The sequence below is a fragment of the Salvelinus namaycush genome, chromosome 33, assembly GCF_016432855.1.
Source record: "Salvelinus namaycush isolate Seneca chromosome 33, SaNama_1.0, whole genome shotgun sequence".
Classification (NCBI taxonomy): domain Eukaryota; kingdom Metazoa; phylum Chordata; class Actinopteri; order Salmoniformes; family Salmonidae; genus Salvelinus; species Salvelinus namaycush.
Window position 1 is genome coordinate 22,394,268 of NC_052339.1, and position 21,039 is coordinate 22,415,306.

At 46.2% G+C, this 21,039-nt stretch overlaps 1 protein-coding gene across 1 annotated transcript in view; it reads right to left on the reverse strand.

Annotated features, from left to right (window-relative positions):
* Window positions 1-418: 418 nt before the first annotated feature.
* lnx2a (ligand of numb-protein X 2a) overlaps window positions 419-21,039 on the reverse strand; it is a 27,156-nt gene continuing 6,535 nt past the window's right edge. The window contains exons 4-12 of the mRNA XM_038973208.1: window positions 8,859-9,103; window positions 8,600-8,737; window positions 8,274-8,473; window positions 7,767-8,171; window positions 7,483-7,683; window positions 5,359-5,536; window positions 4,810-5,059; window positions 2,355-2,513; window positions 419-1,621 (exon numbers count right to left, since the gene is read on the reverse strand). Of these exons, the coding sequence (XP_038829136.1) occupies window positions 1,486-1,621; window positions 2,355-2,513; window positions 4,810-5,059; window positions 5,359-5,536; window positions 7,483-7,683; window positions 7,767-8,171; window positions 8,274-8,473; window positions 8,600-8,737; window positions 8,859-9,103 (1,912 nt within the window). The 3' untranslated portion in view covers window positions 419-1,485. The remainder of the gene's footprint in view (window positions 1,622-2,354; window positions 2,514-4,809; window positions 5,060-5,358; window positions 5,537-7,482; window positions 7,684-7,766; window positions 8,172-8,273; window positions 8,474-8,599; window positions 8,738-8,858; window positions 9,104-21,039) is intronic.

Here is a 21,039-nt window from a genome sequence, read left to right on the forward strand (position 1 = left end):
GGTTGAAGAAGAAATGGCACTTAAAATAGCCAAGAGTCTGTGTGCTCTAAATATATCAACGCTCGCATGCTCTTCTCAGTGCTCACAAGACACCAACGGAACTGACTGAACACACACGGCAGGGAGCCTAGTGGTTAAGAGTGTTAGGCCAGTAACTGAAAGGTTGCTGGTTTGAAACCCCGAACCAACTACTTGAAAAATCGGTTTGTGCCCCTGAGCAAGGCTCTCAACCCAAATTGCTCCTGTAAGTTGCATCTGCTAAAATATAAATGCATCCAGGTACTGAACTGACTCCAGTAAACTAGCGTGCCAAAGACATGTTTTCCTCTTTCACTATGAAGGTGTGGGGCCAGGCAGAGGTGGCAGACACACACAAGCACAGTGGATGGACTTCTAGGTAAGAGAACTGACTCGTATGCGCTCTGTGGTAAGTCTTTATTAAACCGCAGAACACACATTCACACACGTATAAAACCCCAGCAAGCTGACGGCTGGGTCGTCACGGTGATGAGGCCTAAGGCTGTGTCCAGGGGGGCGGGTCGGGCCTCCAGGGCATGGCAGGTATTTGGTAAGGCCTGGGTTTATTCAGTTGGGTTGTATTCAGTAGGAGCGACTGGGTGAATTTAAAAAAAGAATTGGAAACAGGTGTTACCTGAACTTGTTTCAAAATGATTTCTCCTCCTGAACATAATCCTAGAAGCGTTTTATAATGACAGACATACATGGTCTAAAGCTGATCTATTTCATTATTCTACATGGCAGAGAATCCTCTTCTATGCAGGGAATTTCTATCTGAAACGTTCTGTAACGTTGCGGCCACGTGAATATGCCCCTGGTATCTACTACTGGAGTCCAGTGAAGAGAAACAGAGACGATATACTGTCCTTTAACAGACAGTCCCACTCTCTCTGTGTGGGAGTGAAGACCGGTAACATGACCATACAGATATAGGTTCTTCATTTCAGCCAGTTTGCTACAGCAGGAAATGTTTAAAGAATGGACATTTTTGTAGCGTTTTGATACATTTTTCGTAAGGAAAAATTAAGTCTGAAATTTTAAAGTGGACATTACAAACTTCCGAAGCCTTTTTAAACCTCATACACTACAAGTTTGAAATGTCCTGCATTGCAGGATAGTTCTGCAACAGGGTATATCAAATGAAGATCCTACATCTGTATGAACACATCAGTATGTGTGAGTGCAGTGCAGTGTGGTGTGGGGCTGGCACAGTCCAGCCTAGTATCAAGGGATTTTGCCTAGGAGGGCCAGGTTCACTCTAGCCTGGTTTGATGAAGTCCATGTGATTTGTCCCAGGTTACAGTAGGTCCGATCCAGAGCAATTTCAGTATGGCATGATTTGGCACCATAGCTGGGTTTCGATGCAGTCTAGCATGATTTGGCCCTGGTTAGATACAGTCTAGAGTAATTTCAGCATGGCATGATGCAGTCCAGTGACGTTTGGCTCCAGTGCAGTTTGACCCGGTTCTATGCCAGGCTGCCAGGCCAGGAGACCACGGTGAGAGCCACTCTGCTACGCTGCTCCTTCAGCATGGGTACCAGGGCTGAGTGGCTCATCCCAGCCGTAGACAGCCCGTTAACCGCCACTATCATGTCCCCACACCTAGGGAACAGAGGGGACACAGAGGGGAACATCATTAAGAACACCCCATCCTTTACCCTCAGAACAGCCTCAATTCCCCTCAAGGGGAATGGATTCTACAAGGTGTCAAGCATTTCATAGGGATGCTGGCCCATGTTTCCCACAATTGTGTCAAGTTGGCGGGATGTCCTTTGGATGGTGGACCATTCTTGATACACACGGGCAACTGTTGAGCCTGAAAAACCCAGCAGCGTTGTAGCTCTTGACACAAACAGATGTGCCTAGCACCTACTACCATACCCCATTCAAAGGCACTTAAATCTTTTGTCTTTCCCGTTCACCCTCGGATTGTGTATGTGTGCCATTCAATGTCTCAATTGTCTTAAGGCTTAAAAATCCTTATTTAACCTGTCTCCTCCCCTTCATCGACACTGATTGAAGTGGATTTAACAAGTGACAATAGGGGATCATAGCTTTCACCTGGTAAGTCTGTCATGGAAAGAGCAGGTGCCCTTAATGTTTTATATACTCTGTGTGTGTGTGTGTGTGTGTGGGTGTGTATGTATGTATGTATGTATGTATGTATGTATGTATGTATGTATGTATGTATGTATGTATGTATGTATGTATGTATGTATGTATGTATGTATATATATATATATATATGTGTGTGTATACTTTATTGCCTATTAACTTACAAAGAATGGAAATGTGTCTTTATGCTCACAAGCCAACAACATGAATGATGGCTTACTTGAGGCGGCCATCATAGTATGCAGGTGTTCCAAGGACAATGGTCTTGATGAAGAATGCCTGGTTGCTATGGTTTTCCTCGTATCCCCCAACGATGCTGAAGCCCCAGCTCCCAGGGTGACTTCTACGCAGAACAATCTCATGGCTACTGTGAAGGAAGCTGAAATAAATGGATGGAAAGAATGAATCAGTGTTTTAGTGAGGGAGACAGAAGAAGGGGGAGAGAGAGCGGGAGGAGCCAGGCTTAGAGGGAGAGGGAGGGGCCAGGTTTAGAGGGAGAGGGAGGAGCCAGGTTTAGAGGGAGAGGGAGGGGCCAGGTTTAGAAGGAGGAGAGGGAGGGGCCAGGTTGAGAGGGAGGGGCCAGGTTGAGAGGGAGGGGCCAGGTTGAGAGGGAGGGGCCAGGTTTAGTGAGGGAGAGGGAGGGGCCAGGTTTAGAGAGGGAGAGGGAGGGGCCAGGTTTAGAGGGAGAGGGAGGGAGGGGCCAGGTTTAGAGGGAGGGAGGGAGGGAGGGAGGGAGGGAGGGAGGGAGGGAGGGAGAGAGGGGGCCAGGTTTAGAGAGGGAGGGAGGGGGGGCCAGGTTTAGAGAGGGAGGGAGGGGGGGCCAGGTTTAGAGAGGGAGGGAGGGGGGGCCAGGTTTAGAGAGGGAGGGGGGGCCAGGTTTAGAGAGGGAGGGAGGGGGGGCCAGGTTTAGAGAGGGAGGGAGGGGGGGCCAGGTTTAGAGAGGGAGGGAGGGGCCAGGTTTAGAGAGGGGGGGGGGGGGGCAGGTTTAGAGAGAGAGGGAGGAGTCCAGGTTTAGAGAGAGGGGGGGGGGGGGGCAGGTTTAGAGAGAGAGGGAGGGGCCATGTTGAGAGGGAGGGCCATGTTGAGAGGGAGGGGCCATGTTCAGAGGCAGAGGGAGGGGCCAGGTTGAGAGGCAGAGGGAGGGGCCAGGTTTAGTGAGGGAGAGGGAGTGGCCAGGTTTAGAGAGGGAGAGGGCCAGGTTTAGAGAGGGAGGGGGGGGGGGGGGCAGGTTTAGAGAGGGAGGGGGCCAGGTTTAGAGAGGCAGGGAGGGGGGGCCAGGTTTAGAGAGAGGGGGGGGGGCAGGTTTAGAGAGAGAGGGAGGGAGGGGCCAGGTTTAGTGAGGGAGAGGGAGTGGCCGGGTTTAGTGAGGGAGAGGGAGGGGCCAGGTTTAGAGAGGGAGAGGGCCAGGTTTAGAGAGGGAGGGAGGGGGGGCAGGTTTAGAGAGGGAGGGAGGGAGGGAGGGGGGGCCAGGTTTAGAGAGAGAGAGAGGGAGGGGGGGCCAGGTTTAGAGAGAGAGGGAGGGGGGGGCCAGGTTTAGAGAGAGAGGGAGGGGGGGCCAGGTTTAGAGAGAGAGGGAGGGAGGGGCCAGGTTTAGAGAGAAAGGGAGGGGGGCAGGTTTAGTGAGAGAGGGAGGGGGGGGCAGGTTTAGTGTGAGAGAGAGAGGGAGGGGCCAGGTTTAATGAGAGAGGGAGGGGGGGGCAGGTTTAGAGAGAGAGGGAGGGGGGGGCCAGGTTTAGAGAGAGAGGGAGGGGGGGGCAGGTTTAGAGAGGGAGGGAGGGGGGGGGCAGGTTTAGAGAGAGGGAGGGGGGGGCAGGTTTAGAGAGAGAGGGAGGGAGGGAGGGAGGGGCCAGGTTTAGAGAGAGAGGGAGGGGGGGCCAGGTTAAGTGAGAGAGGGAGGGGGGGGCCAGGTTAAGTGAGAGAGGGAGGGGGGGGGGCAGGTTTAGTGAGAGAGGGAGGGGCCAGGTTTAGAGAGAGAGGGAGGGGGGGGCAGGATTAGAGAGAGAGGGCGGGGCCAAATTTAGAGAGATGGAGGGGCCAGGTTTAGAGAGAGAGGGAAGTAGGGCAAGAGAACGGGTGAAAGGAGAAAGACCAAGGTGGGGAGGAAAAGAGAGTTGGAGGAAGGGAGATTCAGAGAGGGAAGAGAGACAGAGCGGAACAAAAGGAGAGAGCGATAGATAAAGGGAGGGGTGAGTTTGAGGCTGTCCTCTCTGTACCAGTCTCAGAAGGATGAATGGGGGAGAGACATTGGGGATGTCACCACATGCCCCTCAGTTGATAATCCACAGCTGTTGATGTTTACAGCGCCGTTCAGGACAACACACACATGTCAACACACACACATGTCAACACACAGACACGTCAACACACACACATCAACACACACACACACATAATACATGATTTGTGTGACATTTACATCCCAACACAGAACACACTCGAATCAAGATCAACACAAATGCTCCGACTACACATTCTCCACAGATTACTTCAGGTGAATCATGGGGTGGATCTCACTAGTCAACTTGCTTCCTTTCCTTGTCTCCTCTGCTTCACCTACACTAATATGAAAACACAAAATAAATCAAAGCAATATTTTCACACACAAACTCCCAACATCCCAACCACCCCAGGTGAGTCCAACCCAACGAGGTATGTCTTCTATATCTCCTGTTTACCTGGGCAGGCCGAGCCACAGGACCCAAGAGGGGGACCAGGAGGAGTCGTAGTCCGAGTCGTGTGTGTGGTGGTGTGTGGGCAGCAGCTGGTTCTCGGGGCTCTGGTCCTGGTCCGGCTCCTCCACCATGCTGACCTCCAGCGCCCTCAGCTGGACGGAGGGTGACGCCGCACTGGCCTTCAGGGTGCCCACCGCCTCGCTGTGGCTCAGGTAGGTCAGGTCCTGGTCGTTGATACTGAGGAGGATGTCACCTGCAGGAGAGGAGGGGACAGAGAGAGAATGAGAGAGAGAGGAAAACAGAGACAGGGAAAACAGGAGTTGGTGAGGCAGAGTGAAGAACCGAAAGAGTGCAGAGAAAGAGAGAAAGAGGGAGAGATAGAAGGAGTGAGAGGGACATAGAGAAATACATTGTTACTTAAGGACAAAGAGTCCTGAGAGAGACCATTCCAACACTGACCCCTGAGAATGTAGCTGTGGCAGATAATGAGCCAAACCAAATAGGAACTTGGCCTCGACAATCTAACAGGCTGTGATGTAGCCCACAGCTCACCTTGTTTGATTCGTCCAACCCGTGACAGGCAGCCATGTGGTTGGACGCTGGTCACAAAGATGGGCAGCTCGCCGCTCTTGCTGCCCCGCCCCCCGGCCACGGTCATACCCAGAGACTCATGAGGCTCCTTCTTCACAGTGATGTGTTTTTCCTTACAGGTCACACACTGGGACAGGTCCTACACACACACACACACACACATTCATATATATATATATATATATATATACAGTGGGGCAAAAAAGTATTTAGTCAGCCACCAATTGTGCAAGTTCTCCCACTTAAAAAGATGAGAGAGGCCTGTAATTTTCATCATAGGTACACTTCAACTACGACAGACAAAATGCGAGAAAAAAAATCCAGAAAATCACATTGTAGGATTTTTAATGAATTTATTTGCAAATTATGGTGGAAAATAAGTATTTGGTCACCTACAAACAAGCAAGATTTCTGGCTCTCACAGACCTGTAACTTCTTCTTTAAGAGGCTCCTCTGTCCTCCACTCGTTACCTGTATTAATGGCACCTGTTTGAACTTGTTATCAGTATAAAAGACACCTGTCCACAACCTCAAACAGTCACACTCCAAACTCCACTATGGCCAAGACCAAAGAGCTGTCAAAGGACACCAGAAACAAAATTGTAGACCTGCACCAGGCTGGGAAGACTGAATCTGCAATAGGTAAGCAGCTTGGTTTGAAGAAATCAACTGTGGGAACAATTATTAGGAAATGGAAGACATACAAGACCACTGATAATCTCCCTCGATCTGGGGCTCCACGCAAGATCTCACCCGTGGGGTCAAAATGATCACAAGAACGGTGAGCAAAAATCCCAGAACCACACGGGGGGACCTAGTGAATGACCTGCAGAGAGCTGGGACCAAAGTAACAAAGCCTACCATCAGTAACACACTACGCCGCCAGGGACTCAAATCCTGCAGTGCCAGACGTGTCCCCCTGCTTAAGCCAGTACATGTCCAGGCCCGTCTGAAGTTTGCTAGAGAGCATTTGGATGATCCAGAAGAAGATTGGGAGAATGTCATATGGTCAGGTGAAACCAAAAAAGAATTTTTTGGTAAAAACTCAACTCGTCGTGTTTGGAGGACAAAGAATGCTGAGTTGCATCCAAAGAACACCATACCTACTGTGAAGCATGGGGGTGGAAACATCATGCTTTGGGGCTGTTTTTCTGCAAAGGGACCAGGACGACTGATCCGTGTAAAGGAAAGAATGAATGGGGCCATGTATCGTGAGATTTTGAGTGAAAACCTCCTTCCATCAGCAAGGGCATTGAAGATGAAACGTGGCTGGGTCTTTCAGCATGACAATGATCCCAAACACACCGCCCGGGCAATGAAGGAGTGGCTTCGTAAGAAGCATTTCAAGGTCCTGGAGTGGCCTAGCCAGTCTCCAGATCTCAACCCCATAGAAGATCTTTGGAGGGAGTTGAAAGTCCGTGTTGCCCAGCAACAGCCCCAAAACATCACTGCTCTAGAGGAGATCTGCATGGAGGAATGGGCCAAAATACCAGCAACAGTGTGTGAAAACCTTGTGAAGACTTACAGAAAACGTTTGACCTCTGTCACCAGCCCTGTCAGGAGGAATGGGCCAAAATTCACCCAACTTATTGTGGGAAGCTTGTGGAAGGCTACCTGAAATGTTTGACCCAAGGTAAACAATTTAAAGGCAATGCTACCAAATACTAATTGAGTGTATGTAAACTTCTGACACACTGGGAATGTGATGAAAGAAATAAAAGCTGAAATAAATAACTCTCTCTACTATTATTCTGACATTTCACATTCTTAAAATAAAGTGGTGATCCTAACTGACCTAAAACAGGGAATTTTTACTAGGATTAAATGCCAGGAATTGTGAAAAACTGAGTTTAAATGTATTTGGCTAAGGTGTATGTAAACTTCTGACTTCAACTGTATACACACACACACACACACACACACACACACACACACACACACACACACACACACACACACACACACACACACACACACTAAGAGAGGTCCTACAATGTATAATACACATTGGGAGGCCTCCAGCATAAACAGATACATATGAACAAACACAGTCAGACACACACACTCCCTCAGGTGTGTACTCACTTTGTGGGTGCTGGAGCGGGCCAGGTGGGCGCAGGTGGGCACGGTGCTGGGGTTGGGGGAGAAGCTGTGGTGATGGTGGTAGTGGTTGGGGAGGAAGTGGTCATGGCAGTACAGATCTCTGTTGGCGGCGGAACTTGATGGAGGGGGAAGGGTAGGCTTGCTGGGACGGCCAATCAGCAGATAGACTCTTTCGCCGCTGGCCTGTAGTTGACAGGAAAAGGGAGTAGGGTTAGCCATCCACAAGAGGATGGTCAGAAACACTGTTTATCCCCTAGCAGTCTTACCTGTATGATCTGAGCAGCCTGTTCAGGCGTGCCGTGGCGTAGGTCCTGCTCGTTGACCGCCAGCACGCGGTCGTTACTACACAGCCTCCCGTCCTTGGCAGCCAGGCCACCGTCCAGCAGGTCTAACACAAACACCCCCACCTCATCAGTCCTCCGCACCAGCTTGATGCCCAGCTGCTCCGACGAGTCCCGCTTCTGCAGGGTGATCCTCAGGCTGGCAGGGCTGGACGGAGTACCCTCTGGGGTGGAACAGGGGGCGTGGGGCACCGAGGGGGTGGTGGAGGGGGGTGGGCGAGAGACACAGCGGCGCTCCCTTAGGACAGTGAGCTGCAGTGTGGCACAGGGGTGTGCCAACGTGGAGCGAGCAAAGTTATGGGCCACATTGCTGATGTCTACACTGTTGACCTGCAGAGAGGGAGAAAAAGAGCGAGACATAGGAGAAGGAGGGAGCTTGGCTTTGGAGGAATATTAGAGGAGAAAAGGTGAGGATGGATCCATGATCCTCACCTGTAGTATCTGGTCCCCGGCCAGAAGCCTGCCATCTCGAGCAATGACCCCGTCACGGTACACTTCCTGGATCACCACGTTGATGAGAGGCGTCTCGTTGCCCCCAACGATGCTGATGCCCAGTTCTACATAGGGGTTGGAGCGGTGGACCTCGATGGTGGTGATCTCACCCTCTGGAAGGGACGGCAGCTTCACACTACCTGGGAGATACACAGGGACATGGAAGCACATCAATCTCTTACAGTATATTCTTGAATGTTTAGATTCGACATGATTACATTGGAAGGTTAGAGACAGGAAGTCAGATGGAGGAAGTGATGTCATACCCTCTTCTGCAGAGAGGGGCGGTGACTCTGGGCAGTCCCACTCAGAGGAGGCAGAGCTGGCGGTGCGGAGGAGGTGGATGCACGGGTTACTGAGGGGTCGCTTTACCCTGGGCACCACACACTCCAACCCTACCACACCTACACACAGAAAGAGAGGTTACACACACACACACACACACACACACACACACACACACACACACACACACACACACACACACACACACACACACACACACACACACACACAGTTACTCACTGTCCTCCTCATTGCTCTCCTCGAAGGCAGGGTTGTCCAATCCAGGCTCGTCGGTCCACATGGGGACGCTGCTTCCGGCGGTGGAGGTGACACCAGGGGGCGAGGAGGAGCTCTCCTCCTGCAGGTCTGTCTCCGTCTGGAGGAAGCGTGGGGACCTGGAGGGGCTGGTCACCATGGCTCCCTCCTCCCCGGGATCACATGGTGGTCCCTCTAAACTGGTCTGCTGACACTGCGTCCCCGGACACCTTGACACAGAGAGAGAGGGATGTGGGGGTCGACTTTGGGCAAAAACGATATAACTGATCAATGCACTATCATACCAGGTCATTTAATGCTTAAAAACAAAAACATTAGGATGAATACTCGAGTATAATTTTACCTGGTGAGTTTTACTTGAGTCATCTTCTATTAAGGTATCTTTACTTTTACTTAAGTATGATAGTTTTACTTAAGTATGATAGTTTTTCCACCACTGGCATTGACCAGTCCATCCTATAGCTGCTATGATTTAAGCTATGCAGGAAGAACCACAGCTAGTCCTAAAGGATCAGATCATCAGACAAGTTCCAGAACATTCCACCAAGTTCAAGGACGTTCCAAGTGCCCTGGCAGTCTTCTGTTCTAATCTCTGACTTTAAGGTGGCTTTAGTGACACAATATTAAATGTCCAAGCTGACAGACACCCAATTCTGTCTCTCATGATCTCATTCCATCCTTAGCTTCATTACTGTCTTAGGGATGGGGCACAGGGAATGACCCACATGGACCTGGGCCTTAATCTATAGATGCTTTAAGAACAGAGCAAAGAATGCCCAGTCATGCACAGACACCTCAGAAAGATCTAGGGACCACTTGGAGAGAGACATAGCTCACCTGCCACAACTGGTTTCCCAGAGGGAAACAATTCTGTATACTTGTCCATATGCTGAGGAGAAGGTGTAGTGGATATCTAGTGTAGGTTGAAGGTGTAGTGGATATCTAGTGTAGGTTGAAGGTGTAGTGGATATCTAGTGTAGGTTGAAGGTGTAGTGGATATCTAGTGTAGGTTGAAGGTGTTGTGGATATCTAGTGTAGGTTGAAGGTGTAGTGGATATCTAGTGAGGAGAAGGTGTAGTGGATATCTAGTGTAGGTTGAAGGTATAGTGGATATCTAGTGTAGGTTGAAGGTGTAGTGGATATCTAGTGTAGGTTGAAGGTGTAGTGGATATCTAGTGTAGGTTGAAGGTGTAGTGGATATCTAGTGTAGGTTGAAGGTGTAGTGCATATCTAGTGTAGGTTGAAGGTGTAGTGGATATCTAGTGTAGGTTGAAGATGTAGTGGATATCTAGTGTAGGTTGAAGGTGTAGTGGATATCTAGTGAGGAGAAGGTGTAGTGGATATCTAGTGTAGGTTGAAGGTATAGTGGATATCTAGTGTAGGTTGAAGGTGTAGTGGATATCTAGTGTAGGTTGAAGGTGTAGTGGATATCTAGTGTAGGTTGAAGGTGTAGTGGATATCTAGTGTAGGTTGAAGGTGTAGTGGATATCTAGTGTAGGTTGAAGGTGTAGTGGATATCTAGTGTAGGTTGAAGGTGTAGTGGATATCTAGTGTAGGTTGAAGGTGTAGTGGATATCTAGTGTAGGTTGAAGGTGTAGTGGATATCTAGTGTAGGTTGAAGGTGTAGTGGATATCTAGTGTAGGTTGAAGGTGTCGTGGATATCTAGTGTAGGTTGAAGGTGTAGTGGATATCTAGTGTAGGTTGAAGATGTAGTGGATATCTAGTGTAGGTTGAAGTTGTAGTGGATATCTAGTGCAGGTTGAAGATGTAGTGGATATCTAGTGTAGGTTGAAGGTGTAGTGGATATCTAGTGTAGGTTGAAGTTGTAGTGGATATCTAGTGTAGGTTGAAGGTGTAGTGGATATCTAGTGTAGGTTGAAGGTGTAGTGGATACCTAGTGTAGGTTGAAGATGTAGTGGATACCTAGTGTAGGTTGAAGGTGTAGTGGATATCTAGTTGAGGAGAAGGTGTAGTGGATATCTAGTGAGGAGAAGGTGTAGTGGATATCTAGTGAGGAGAAGGTGTAGTGGATATCTAGTGAGGAGAAGGTGTAGTGGATATCTAGTGTAGGTTGAAGGTGTAGTGGATATCTAGTGTAGGTTGAAGGTGTAGTGGATATCTAGTGTAGGTTGAAGGTGTAGTGGATATCTAGTGTAGGTTGAAGTGTAGTGGATATCTAGTGTAGGTTGAAGGTGTAGTGGATATCTAGTGTAGGTTGAAGGTGTAGTGGATATCTAGTGTAGGTTGAAGGTGTAGTGGATATCTAGTGAGGAGAAGGTGTAGTGGATATCTAGTGTAGGTTGAAGGTGTAGTGGATATCTAGTGTAGGTTGAAGGTGTAGTGGATATCTAGTGTAGGTTGAAGGTGTAGTGGATATCTAGTGTAGGTTGAAGGTGTAGTGGATATCTAGTGTAGGTTGAAGGTGTAGTGGATATCTAGTGTAGGTTGAAGATGTAGTGGATATCTAGTGTAGGTTGAAGGTGTAGTGGATACCTAGTGTAGGTTGAAGTTGTAGTGGATATCTAGTGAGGAGAAGGTGTAGTGGATATCTAGTGTAGGTTGAAGACGTAGTGGATATCTAGTGTAGGTTGAAGGTGTTGTGGATATCTAGTGTAGGTTGAAGGTGTAGTGGATATCTAGTGAGGAGAAGGTGTAGTGGACATCTAGTGTAGGTTGAAGGTGTAGTGGATATCTAGTGTAGGTTGAAGGTGTAGTGGATATCTAGTGAGGAGAAGGTGTAGTGGATATCTAGTGTAGGTTGAAGGTGTAGTGGATATCTAGTGTAGGTTGAAGGTGTAGTGGATATCTAGTGTAGGTTGAAGGTGTAGTGGATATCTAGTGTAGGTTGAAGGTGTAGTGGATATCTAGTGTAGGTTGAAGGTGTAGTGGATATCTAGTGTAGGTTGAAGATGTAGTGGATATCTAGTGTAGGTTGAAGGTGTAGTGGATACCTAGTGTAGGTTGAAGTTGTAGTGGATATCTAGTGAGGAGAAGGTGTAGTGGATATCTAGTGTAGGTTGAAGGTGTAGTGGATATCTAGTGTAGGTTGAAGGTGTTGTGGATATCTAGTGTAGGTTGAAGGTGTAGTGGATATCTAGTGTAGGTTGAAGATGTAGTGGATACCTAGTTTAGGTTGAAGGTGTAGTGGATATCTAGTGAGGAGAAGGTGTAGTGGATATCTAGTGTAGGTTGAAGGTGTAGTGGATATCTAGTGAGGAGAAGGTGTAGTGGATATCTAGTGTAGGTTGAAGACGTAGTGGATATCTAGTGAGGAGAAGGTGTAGTGGATATCTAGTGTAGGTTGAAGGTGTAGTGGATATCTAGTGTAGGTTGAAGACGTAGTGGATATCTAGTGTAGGTTGAAGGTGTAGTGGATATCTAGTGTAGGTTGAAGGTGTAGTGGATATCTAGTGTAGGTTGAAGGTGTAGTGGATATCTAGTGTAGGTTGAAGGTGTAGTGGATATCTAGTGTAGGTTGAAGGTGTAGTGGATATCTAGTGTAGGTTGAAGGTGTAGTGGATACCTAGTGTAGGTTGAAGGTGTAGTGGATACCTAGTGTAGGTTGAAGATGTAGTGGATACCTAGTGTAGGTTGAAGGTGTAGTGGATATCTAGTTGAGGAGAAGGTGTAGTGGATATCTAGTGAGGAGAAGGTGTAGTGGATATCTAGTGAGGAGAAGGTGTAGTGGATATCTAGTGAGGAGAAGGTGTAGTGGATATCTAGTGTAGGTTGAAGGTGTAGTGGATATCTAGTGTAGGTTGAAGGTGTAGTGGATATCTAGTGTAGGTTGAAGGTGTAGTGGATATCTAGTGTAGGTTGAAGGTGTAGTGGATATCTAGTGTAGGTTGAAGGTGTAGTGGATATCTAGTGTAGGTTGAAGGTGTAGTGGATATCTAGTGTAGGTTGAAGGTGTAGTGGATATCTAGTGAGGAGAAGGTGTAGTGGATATCTAGTGTAGGTTGAAGGTGTAGTGGATATCTAGTGTAGGTTGAAGGTGTAGTGGATATCTAGTGTAGGTTGAAGGTGTAGTGGATATCTAGTGTAGGTTGAAGGTGTAGTGGATATCTAGTGTAGGTTGAAGGTGTAGTGGATATCTAGTGTAGGTTGAAGATGTAGTGGATATCTAGTGTAGGTTGAAGGTGTAGTGGATACCTAGTGTAGGTTGAAGTTGTAGTGGATATCTAGTGAGGAGAAGGTGTAGTGGATATCTAGTGTAGGTTGAAGGTGTTGTGGATATCTAGTGTAGGTTGAAGGTGTTGTGGATATCTAGTGTAGGTTGAAGGTGTAGTGGATATCTAGTGAGGAGAAGGTGTAGTGGACATCTAGTGTAGGTTGAAGGTGTAGTGGATATCTAGTGTAGGTTGAAGATGTAGTGGATACCTAGTTTAGGTTGAAGGTGTAGTGGATATCTAGTGAGGAGAAGGTGTAGTGGATATCTAGTGTAGGTTGAAGGTGTAGTGGATATCTAGTGAGGAGAAGGTGTAGTGGATATCTAGTGTAGGTTGAAGACGTAGTGGATATCTAGTGAGGAGAAGGTGTAGTGGATATCTAGTGTAGGTTGAAGGTGTAGTGGATATCTAGTGTAGGTTGAAGACGTAGTGGATATCTAGTGTAGGTTGAAGACGTAGTGGATATCTAGTGTAGGTTGAAGGTGTAGTGGATATCTAGTGTAGGTTGAAGGTGTAGTGGATATCTAGTGTAGGTTGAAGGTGTAGTGGATATCTAGTGTAGGTTGAAGGTGTAGTGGATATCTAGTGTAGGTTGAAGGTGTAGTGGATATCTAGTGTAGGTTGAAGGTGTAGTGGATATCTAGTGTAGGTTGAAGGTGTAGTGGATACCTAGTGTAGGTTGAAGGTGTAGTGGATACCTAGTGTAGGTTGAAGATGTAGTGGATATCTAGTTTAGGTTGAAGGTATAGTGGATACCTAGTGTAGGTTGAAGATGTAGTGGATACCTAGTGTAGGTTGAAGGTGTAGTGGATACCTAGTGTAGGTTGAAGATGTAGTGGATATCTAGTGAGGAGAAGGTGTAGTGGATATCTAGTGTAGGTTGAAGGTGTAGTGGATACCTAGTGTAGGTTGAAGGTGTAGTGGATACCTAGTGTAGGTTGAAGGTGTAGTGGATACCTAGTGTAGGTTGAAGATGTAGGTTGAAGATGTAGTGGATACCTAGTGTAGGTTGAAGGTGTAGTGGATATCTAGTGAGGAGAAGGTGTAGTGGATATCTAGTGTAGGTTGAAGGTGTAGTGGATCCCTAGTGTAGGTTGAAGGTGTAGTGGATCCCTAGTGTAGGTTGAAGGTGTAGTGGATATCTAGTGTAGGTTGAAGGTGTAGTGGATATCTAGTGTAGGTTGAAGGTGTAGTGGATATCTAGTGTAGGTTGAAGGTGTAGTGGATATCTAGTGTAGGTTGAAGGTGTAGTGGATATCTAGTGTAGGTTGAAGGTGTAGTGGATATCTAGTGAGGAGAAGGTGCAGTGGATACCTAGTGTAGGTTGAAGATGTAGTGGATATCTAGTGTAGGTTGAAGGTGTAGTGGATATCTAGTGTAGGTTGAAGATGTAGTGGATATCTAGTGTAGGTTGAAGGTGTAGTGGATACCTAGTGTAGGTTGAAGGTGTAGTGGATATTTAGTGAGGAGAAGGTGTAGTGGATATCTAGTGTAGGTTGAAGGTGTAGTGGATATCTAGTGTAGGTTGAAGGTGTAGTGGATACCTAGTGTAGGTTGAAGGTGTAGTGGATACCTAGTGTAGGTTGAAGGTGTAATGGATATCTAGTGAGGAGAAGGTGTAGTGGATATCTAGTGTAGGTTGAAGGTGTAGTGGATATCTAGTGTAGGTTGAAGGTGTAGTGGATATCTAGTGTAGGTTGAAGGTGTAGTGGATATCTAATGAGGAGAAGGTATAGTGGACATCTAGTGTAGGTTGAAGGTGTAGTGGATATCTAGTGTAGGTTGAAGGTGTAGTGGATATCTAGTGAGGAGAAGGTGTAGTGGATATCTAGTGTAGGTTGAAGACGTAGTGGATATCTAGTGAGGAGAAGGTGTAGTGGATATCTAGTGTAGGTTGAAGGTGTAGTGGATATCTAGTGTAGGTTGAAGGTGTAGTGGATATCTAGTGTAGGTTGAAGGTGTAGTGGATATCTAGTGTAGGTTGAAGGTGTAGTGGATATCTAGTGTAGGTTGAAGGTGTAGTGGATATCTAGTGTAGGTTGAAGGTGTAGTGGATATCTAGTGTAGGTTGAAGGTGTAGTGGATATCTAGTGTAGGTTGAAGGTGTAGTGGATATCTAGTGTAGGTTGAAGGTGTAGTGGATATCTAGTGTAGGTTGAAGATGTAGTGGATATCTAGTGCAGGTTGAAGATGTAGTGGATATCTAGTGCAGGTTGAAGATGTAGTGGATATCTAGTGCAGGTTGAAGGTGTAGTGGATATCTAGTGTAGGTTGAAGGTGTAGTGGATATCTAGTGTAGGTTGAAGGTGTAGTGGATATCTAGTGCAGGTTGAAGGTGTAGTGGATATCTAGTGCAGGTTGAAGGTGTAGTGGATATCTAGTGTAGGTTGAAGGTACCAAAGGCAATGTAATAATTCCATGCAGAAATGTTCAGCGCCGTGCGCAAAAATCGAATCAAATAAAATTGGATTGGTTGCATATACGTATTTTGCAGATGTTATCACGGGTTTAGTGAAATGCTTATGTTCATAGCTCCAGCAGTGCAGTGATACCCAACAAGACAAATTGTCTAGGAGATACGAACAGGGCAACCATGTCTGTCCACACCATCTTGTCAGTCTGGAAGTGAATGATAGCATAACTGTTTTACTGTCATTCTATTAATTTAAACATTTTTCAAATGATCTTCAACCACTGTATTATTTGATTTCCAGACGGCTGGTCACGTGTTTAATGCTTATCCTGTAGAATTAGCAATGGCGCTGGTCCAATGATTTTGTTTATTTTCTAACGCTGCCACATGGAATTATTAGGTTGTCTTAACCTGTATTTTTCCGACCTAGCATCTTACACTTTGTTTAAAAACTTTAAAAGGTATCCTTCCTTCATCCATTCCTAACTTCATTGAGGCAATCACACTGATTATAATTGCTGGCAATGTTTGTTGACCAAGTTGACGTTGTTGGCAAAGGTTTTCATCTCAATGGTTTCACCAATCCAACCTTGACAGATCAGTGATGACTTTGAGGGATGAAGTAAGTAAGAGAGGATGCACTTTAAAATAATTAGAATTGAGCTTTAGTGGACACTGGGCCATAGGCTGGGTAGCAAGGTAGGACAGAGCAGAGCAAGGTAGTGTGGGGCAGAGAGCAGGGCAGAGCAGAGTAGAGAAGTGAAGGGCAGGGTAGAGCCGTGTAGGGTAGAGCAGGGCAGAGCAGGGCAGGGCAGAGCAGTGCAGGGCAGGGTAGAGAAGTGCAGGGCAGGGTAAAGCAGTGCAGGGTAGAGAAGTGCAGGGCAGGGCAGTGCAGGGTAGAGCCGTGTAGGGTAGAGAAGTGCAGGGCAGGGTAGAGAAGTGCAGGGCAGGGCAGTGCAGGGTAGAGCCGTGTAGGGTAGAGAAGTGCAGGGCAGGGTAGAGAAGTGCAGGGCGGGGTAAAGCAGTGCAGGGTAGAGAAGTGCAGGGCAGGGCAGTGCAGGGTAGAGCAGTGCAGGGTAGAGCCGTGCAGGGTAGAGAAGTGCAGGGCAGGGCAGGGCAGGGCAGTGCAGGGTAAAGCCGTGCAGGGTAAAGCAGTGCAGGGCAGGGCAGTACCGGGCAGGGGTGGGTGTTCTGTGTACAGTGGTGTAAAGTACTTAAGTAAAAAAATACTTTAAAGTACTACTTAAGTCGTTTTTGGGGGTATCTGTACTTTACTATTTATATTTTCGGCAACTTTTACTTTTACTTCACTACATTCCTTAAGAAAATAATGTACTTTTTACTCCAAAAGTACTCATTACATTTAGAATGCTTAGCAGGATAGGACAATGATATAATTGACACAATTATCAATAGAACATCCCTGGTCATCTCTACTGCCTCTGATCTGGCAAACTCATTAAACACAAATCTTTTGTTTGTAAATTAAGTCTGAGTGTTGGAGTGTGCCCCTGGCTATCCGTAAATTTTAAAAACACGAAAATTGTGCCATCTGGTTTGCTTAATATAAGGAATTTGAAATGATTTATTCTTTTACTTTTGATACTTAAGTATATTTAAAACCAAATACTTTTAGACTTTTACTCAAGCACTATTTTACTGGGTGACTTTCACTTCATTTTCTAATAAGGTACAGTATCTATACTTTTACTTAAGTAGGACAATTGGGTAGTTTTTCCACCGTCCATTTAGCAGCTATAACCTTAATGACCACGCATCAACACAGCGATGGAGAGTAGTTTCTCTAGGGACAGCTACACACTGTGGAATTCAGCAAAAGAAAAGTTGTCAGTTCTTCGTTGGCATTCCTCTGTTCTAGTCCAGAATCAGTCCACAAGCTCACACAGCTCAGGAGTAGCTCAGTAAGCAGTATGCTCCAGCTTTATCCAAATCTTTTCTTGTTGTCATGTCAAATCCTTTGAGTAAAGCCAGTGTGTCCATGTATGCGGATGACTCAACACTATACACGTCAGCTACTACAGCGACTGAAATGACCGCAACACTTAACAAAGAGCTGCAGTTAGTTTCAGAATGGATGGCAAGGAATACGTTAGTCCTAAATATAAAAAAAACTAAAAACATTGTATTTGGGACAAATCATACCCTAAACCTCAACTAAATCTTGTAATAAATAATGTGGAAATTGATCAAGTTGAGGTGACTAAACTTCTTGGAGTAACCTTGAAATGTAAACTATCATGGTTAAAACATTGTTGATGCGACAGTAGATAAGATGGGAAGATGTCGGTCCATAATAAAGTGCTGCTCTACCTTCTGAACAACACTATCAACAAGACAGGTCCTACAGGTTCTAGTTTTGTCATACCTGGACTACTGTTCAGTTGTGTGGTCAGGTGCCACAAAGAGGGACTTAGGTATTGCAATTGACTCAGAATAGGGCAGCACGGCTGGCCCTTGGATGTATACAGAGAGAAATATTAATAATATGCATGTCAATCTCTCCTGGCTCAAAGTGGAGGAGAGATTGACTTCATCACTACTTGTGAGAGGTATTGACATGTTGAAAGCACCGAGCTGTCTGTTTAAACAACTAGCACACAGCTCAGACAGACATGCATACCCCACAAGACATGCCACCAGAGGTCTCTTCACAGTCCCCAAGTCCAGAACAGACTATGGGAGGCGCACAGTACTACATAGATCCATGACTACATGGAACTCTATTCCACATCAAGTAACTGATGCAAGAAGTAGAATCAGAATTAAAAAACAGATAAAAATACACCTTATGGAACAGCGGGGACTGTGAAGCAACACAAACATAGGTACAGACACATGCATGCACACACATGATAACATACGCACTATACACACACGTACTCATGTATTTTGTGTTGTAGATATGTGGTAGTGGAGTAGGGGCCTGAGGGCACACAGTGTGTTGTGAAATTTGTTCTGAATGTATTGTAATGTTTTTAAAATGATAAAGGACCCCAGGATCCTTTATAAATACAAATACAGCAGGAGTCAGGACAACAAACAAGTTGGCTGAAGATGAAAGGCTGAAGCTCGCTATAGAAACCAAGCAATAAGCTTCAGATACAGTTGAAGTCGGAAGTTTACATACACCTTTTAAACTCATTCAAATAAATTTAAACATTTAAAATTCCTGTCTTAGGTCAGTTAGGATCACCACTTTATTTTAAGAATGTGAAATTTCAGAATAATAGGAGAAAACTATTTATTTCAGCTTTTGTTTCTTTCATCACATTCCCAGTGGGTCAGAAGTTTACATACACTCAATTAGTATTTGGTAGCATTGCCTTTAAATCGTTTAACTTGGGTCAAACGTTTCAGGTAGCCTTCCACAAGCTTCCCACAATACGTTGGCTGAATTTTGGCCCATTCCTCCTGACAGAGCTGGTGTAACTGAGTCAGGTTTGTAGGCCTCCTTGCTTGCACACGCTTTTTCAGTTCTGCCCACAAATTTTCTATAGGATTGAGGTCAGGGCTTTGTGATGGCCACTCCAATATCTTAACTTTGTTGTCCTTAAGCCATTTTGCCACAACTTTCCTCCAGCATCTTCACAAGGTCCTTTGCTGATGTTCTGGGATTGATTTGCAATTTTCGCACCAAAGTGCGTTCATCTCTAGGAGACAGAACGCGTCTCCTTCCTGAGCGGTGTGACGGCTGTGTGGTCCCATGGTGTTTATACTTTTGTACCATTGTTTGTACAAATGAACGTGGTACCTTTTAGGCATTTGGAAATAATTGCTCCTAAGGATGAACCAGACTTGTGGAGGTCTACAATTTTTTTTCTGAGGTCTTGGCTGATTTCTTTTGATTTTCCCATGATGTCAAGCAAAGAGGCACTGAGTTTGAAGGTAGGTCTTGAAATACATCCACAGGTACACCTCCAATTGACTCAAATGATGTCAATTAGCCTATCAGAAGCTTCTAAAGCCATGACATAATTTTCTGGAATTTTCCAAGCTGTTCAAAGGCACTGTCAACTTACACAGGACCCTAACCGGCTGCGCGCGTGTGCCATCATGCGCTATCGTGCATAAATTAATTTTGTCCCCCTACACCAAACGTGATCACAACACACAGGATAAAATATCAAAACAAACTCTGAACCAGAGTTTAATTAATTCGTTGCCCGGGCGGTGTGTTTGGGATCATTGTCATGCTGAAAGACCCAGCCACGTTTCATCTTCAATGCCCTTGCTGATGGAAGGAGGTTTTCACTCAAAATCTCACGATACATGGCCCCATTCATTCTTTCCTTTACGGATCAGTCGTCCTGGTCCCTTTGCAGAAAAACAGCCCCAAAGCATGATGTTTCCACCCCCATGCTTCACAGTAGGTATGGTGTTCTTTGGATGCAACTCAGCATTCTTTGTCCTCCAAACACGACGAGTTGAGTTTTTACCAAAAAAATCTTTTTTGGTTTCACCTGACCATATGACATTCTCCCAATCTTCTTCTGGATCATCCAAATGCTCTCTAGCAAACTTCAGACGGGCCTGGACATGTACTGGCTTAAGCAGGGGGACACGTCTGGCACTGCAGGATTTGAGTCCCTGGCAGCGTAGTGTGTTACTGATGGTAGGCTTTGTTACTTTGGTCCCAGCTCTCTGCAGGTCATTCACTAGGTCCCCCCGTGTGGTTCTGGGATTTTTGCTCACCGTTCTTGTGATCATTTTGACCCCACGGGGTGAGATCTTGCGTGGAGCCCCAGATCGAGGGAGATTATCAGTGGTCTTGTATGTCTTCCATTTCCTAATAATTGCTCCCACAGTTGATTTCTTCAAACCAAGCTGCTTACCTATTGCAGATTCAGTCTTCCCAGCCTGGTGCAGGTCTACAATTTTGTTTCTGGTGTCCTTTGACAGCTCTTTGGTCTTGGCCATAGTGGAGTTTGGAGTGTGACTGTTTGAGGTTGTGGACAGGTGTCTTTTATACTGATAACAAGTTCAAACAGGTGCCATTAATACAGGTAACGAGTGGAGGACAGAGGAGCCTCTTAAAGAAGAAGTTACAGGTCTGTGAGAGCCAGAAATCTTGCTTGTTTGTAGGTGACCAAATACTTATTTTCCACCATAATTTGCAAATAAATTCATTAAAAATCCTACAATGTGATTTTCTGGATTTTTGTTTCTCATTTTGTCTGTCATAGTTGAAGTGTACCTATGATGAAAATTACAGGCCTCTCTCATTTTTTAAAGTGGGAGAACTTGCACAATTGGTGGCTGACTAAATACTTTTTTGCCCCACTGTATGTAAACTTCCGACTTCAACTGTAGAATCATCTCTGTGTAACAGTATAACTTTAGTACGTCCCCTCGCCCCGACACGGGCGCGAACCAGGGACCCTCTGCACACATCAACGATGGTCGCCCACGAAGCATCGTTACCCATCGCTCCACAAAGGCCACGGCCCTTGCAGAGCAAGGTGCAACCCTACTTCTAGGTTTCAGAGCAAGTGACGTAACTGATTGAAATACTACTAGCGCGTACCCGCTAACTAGCTAGCC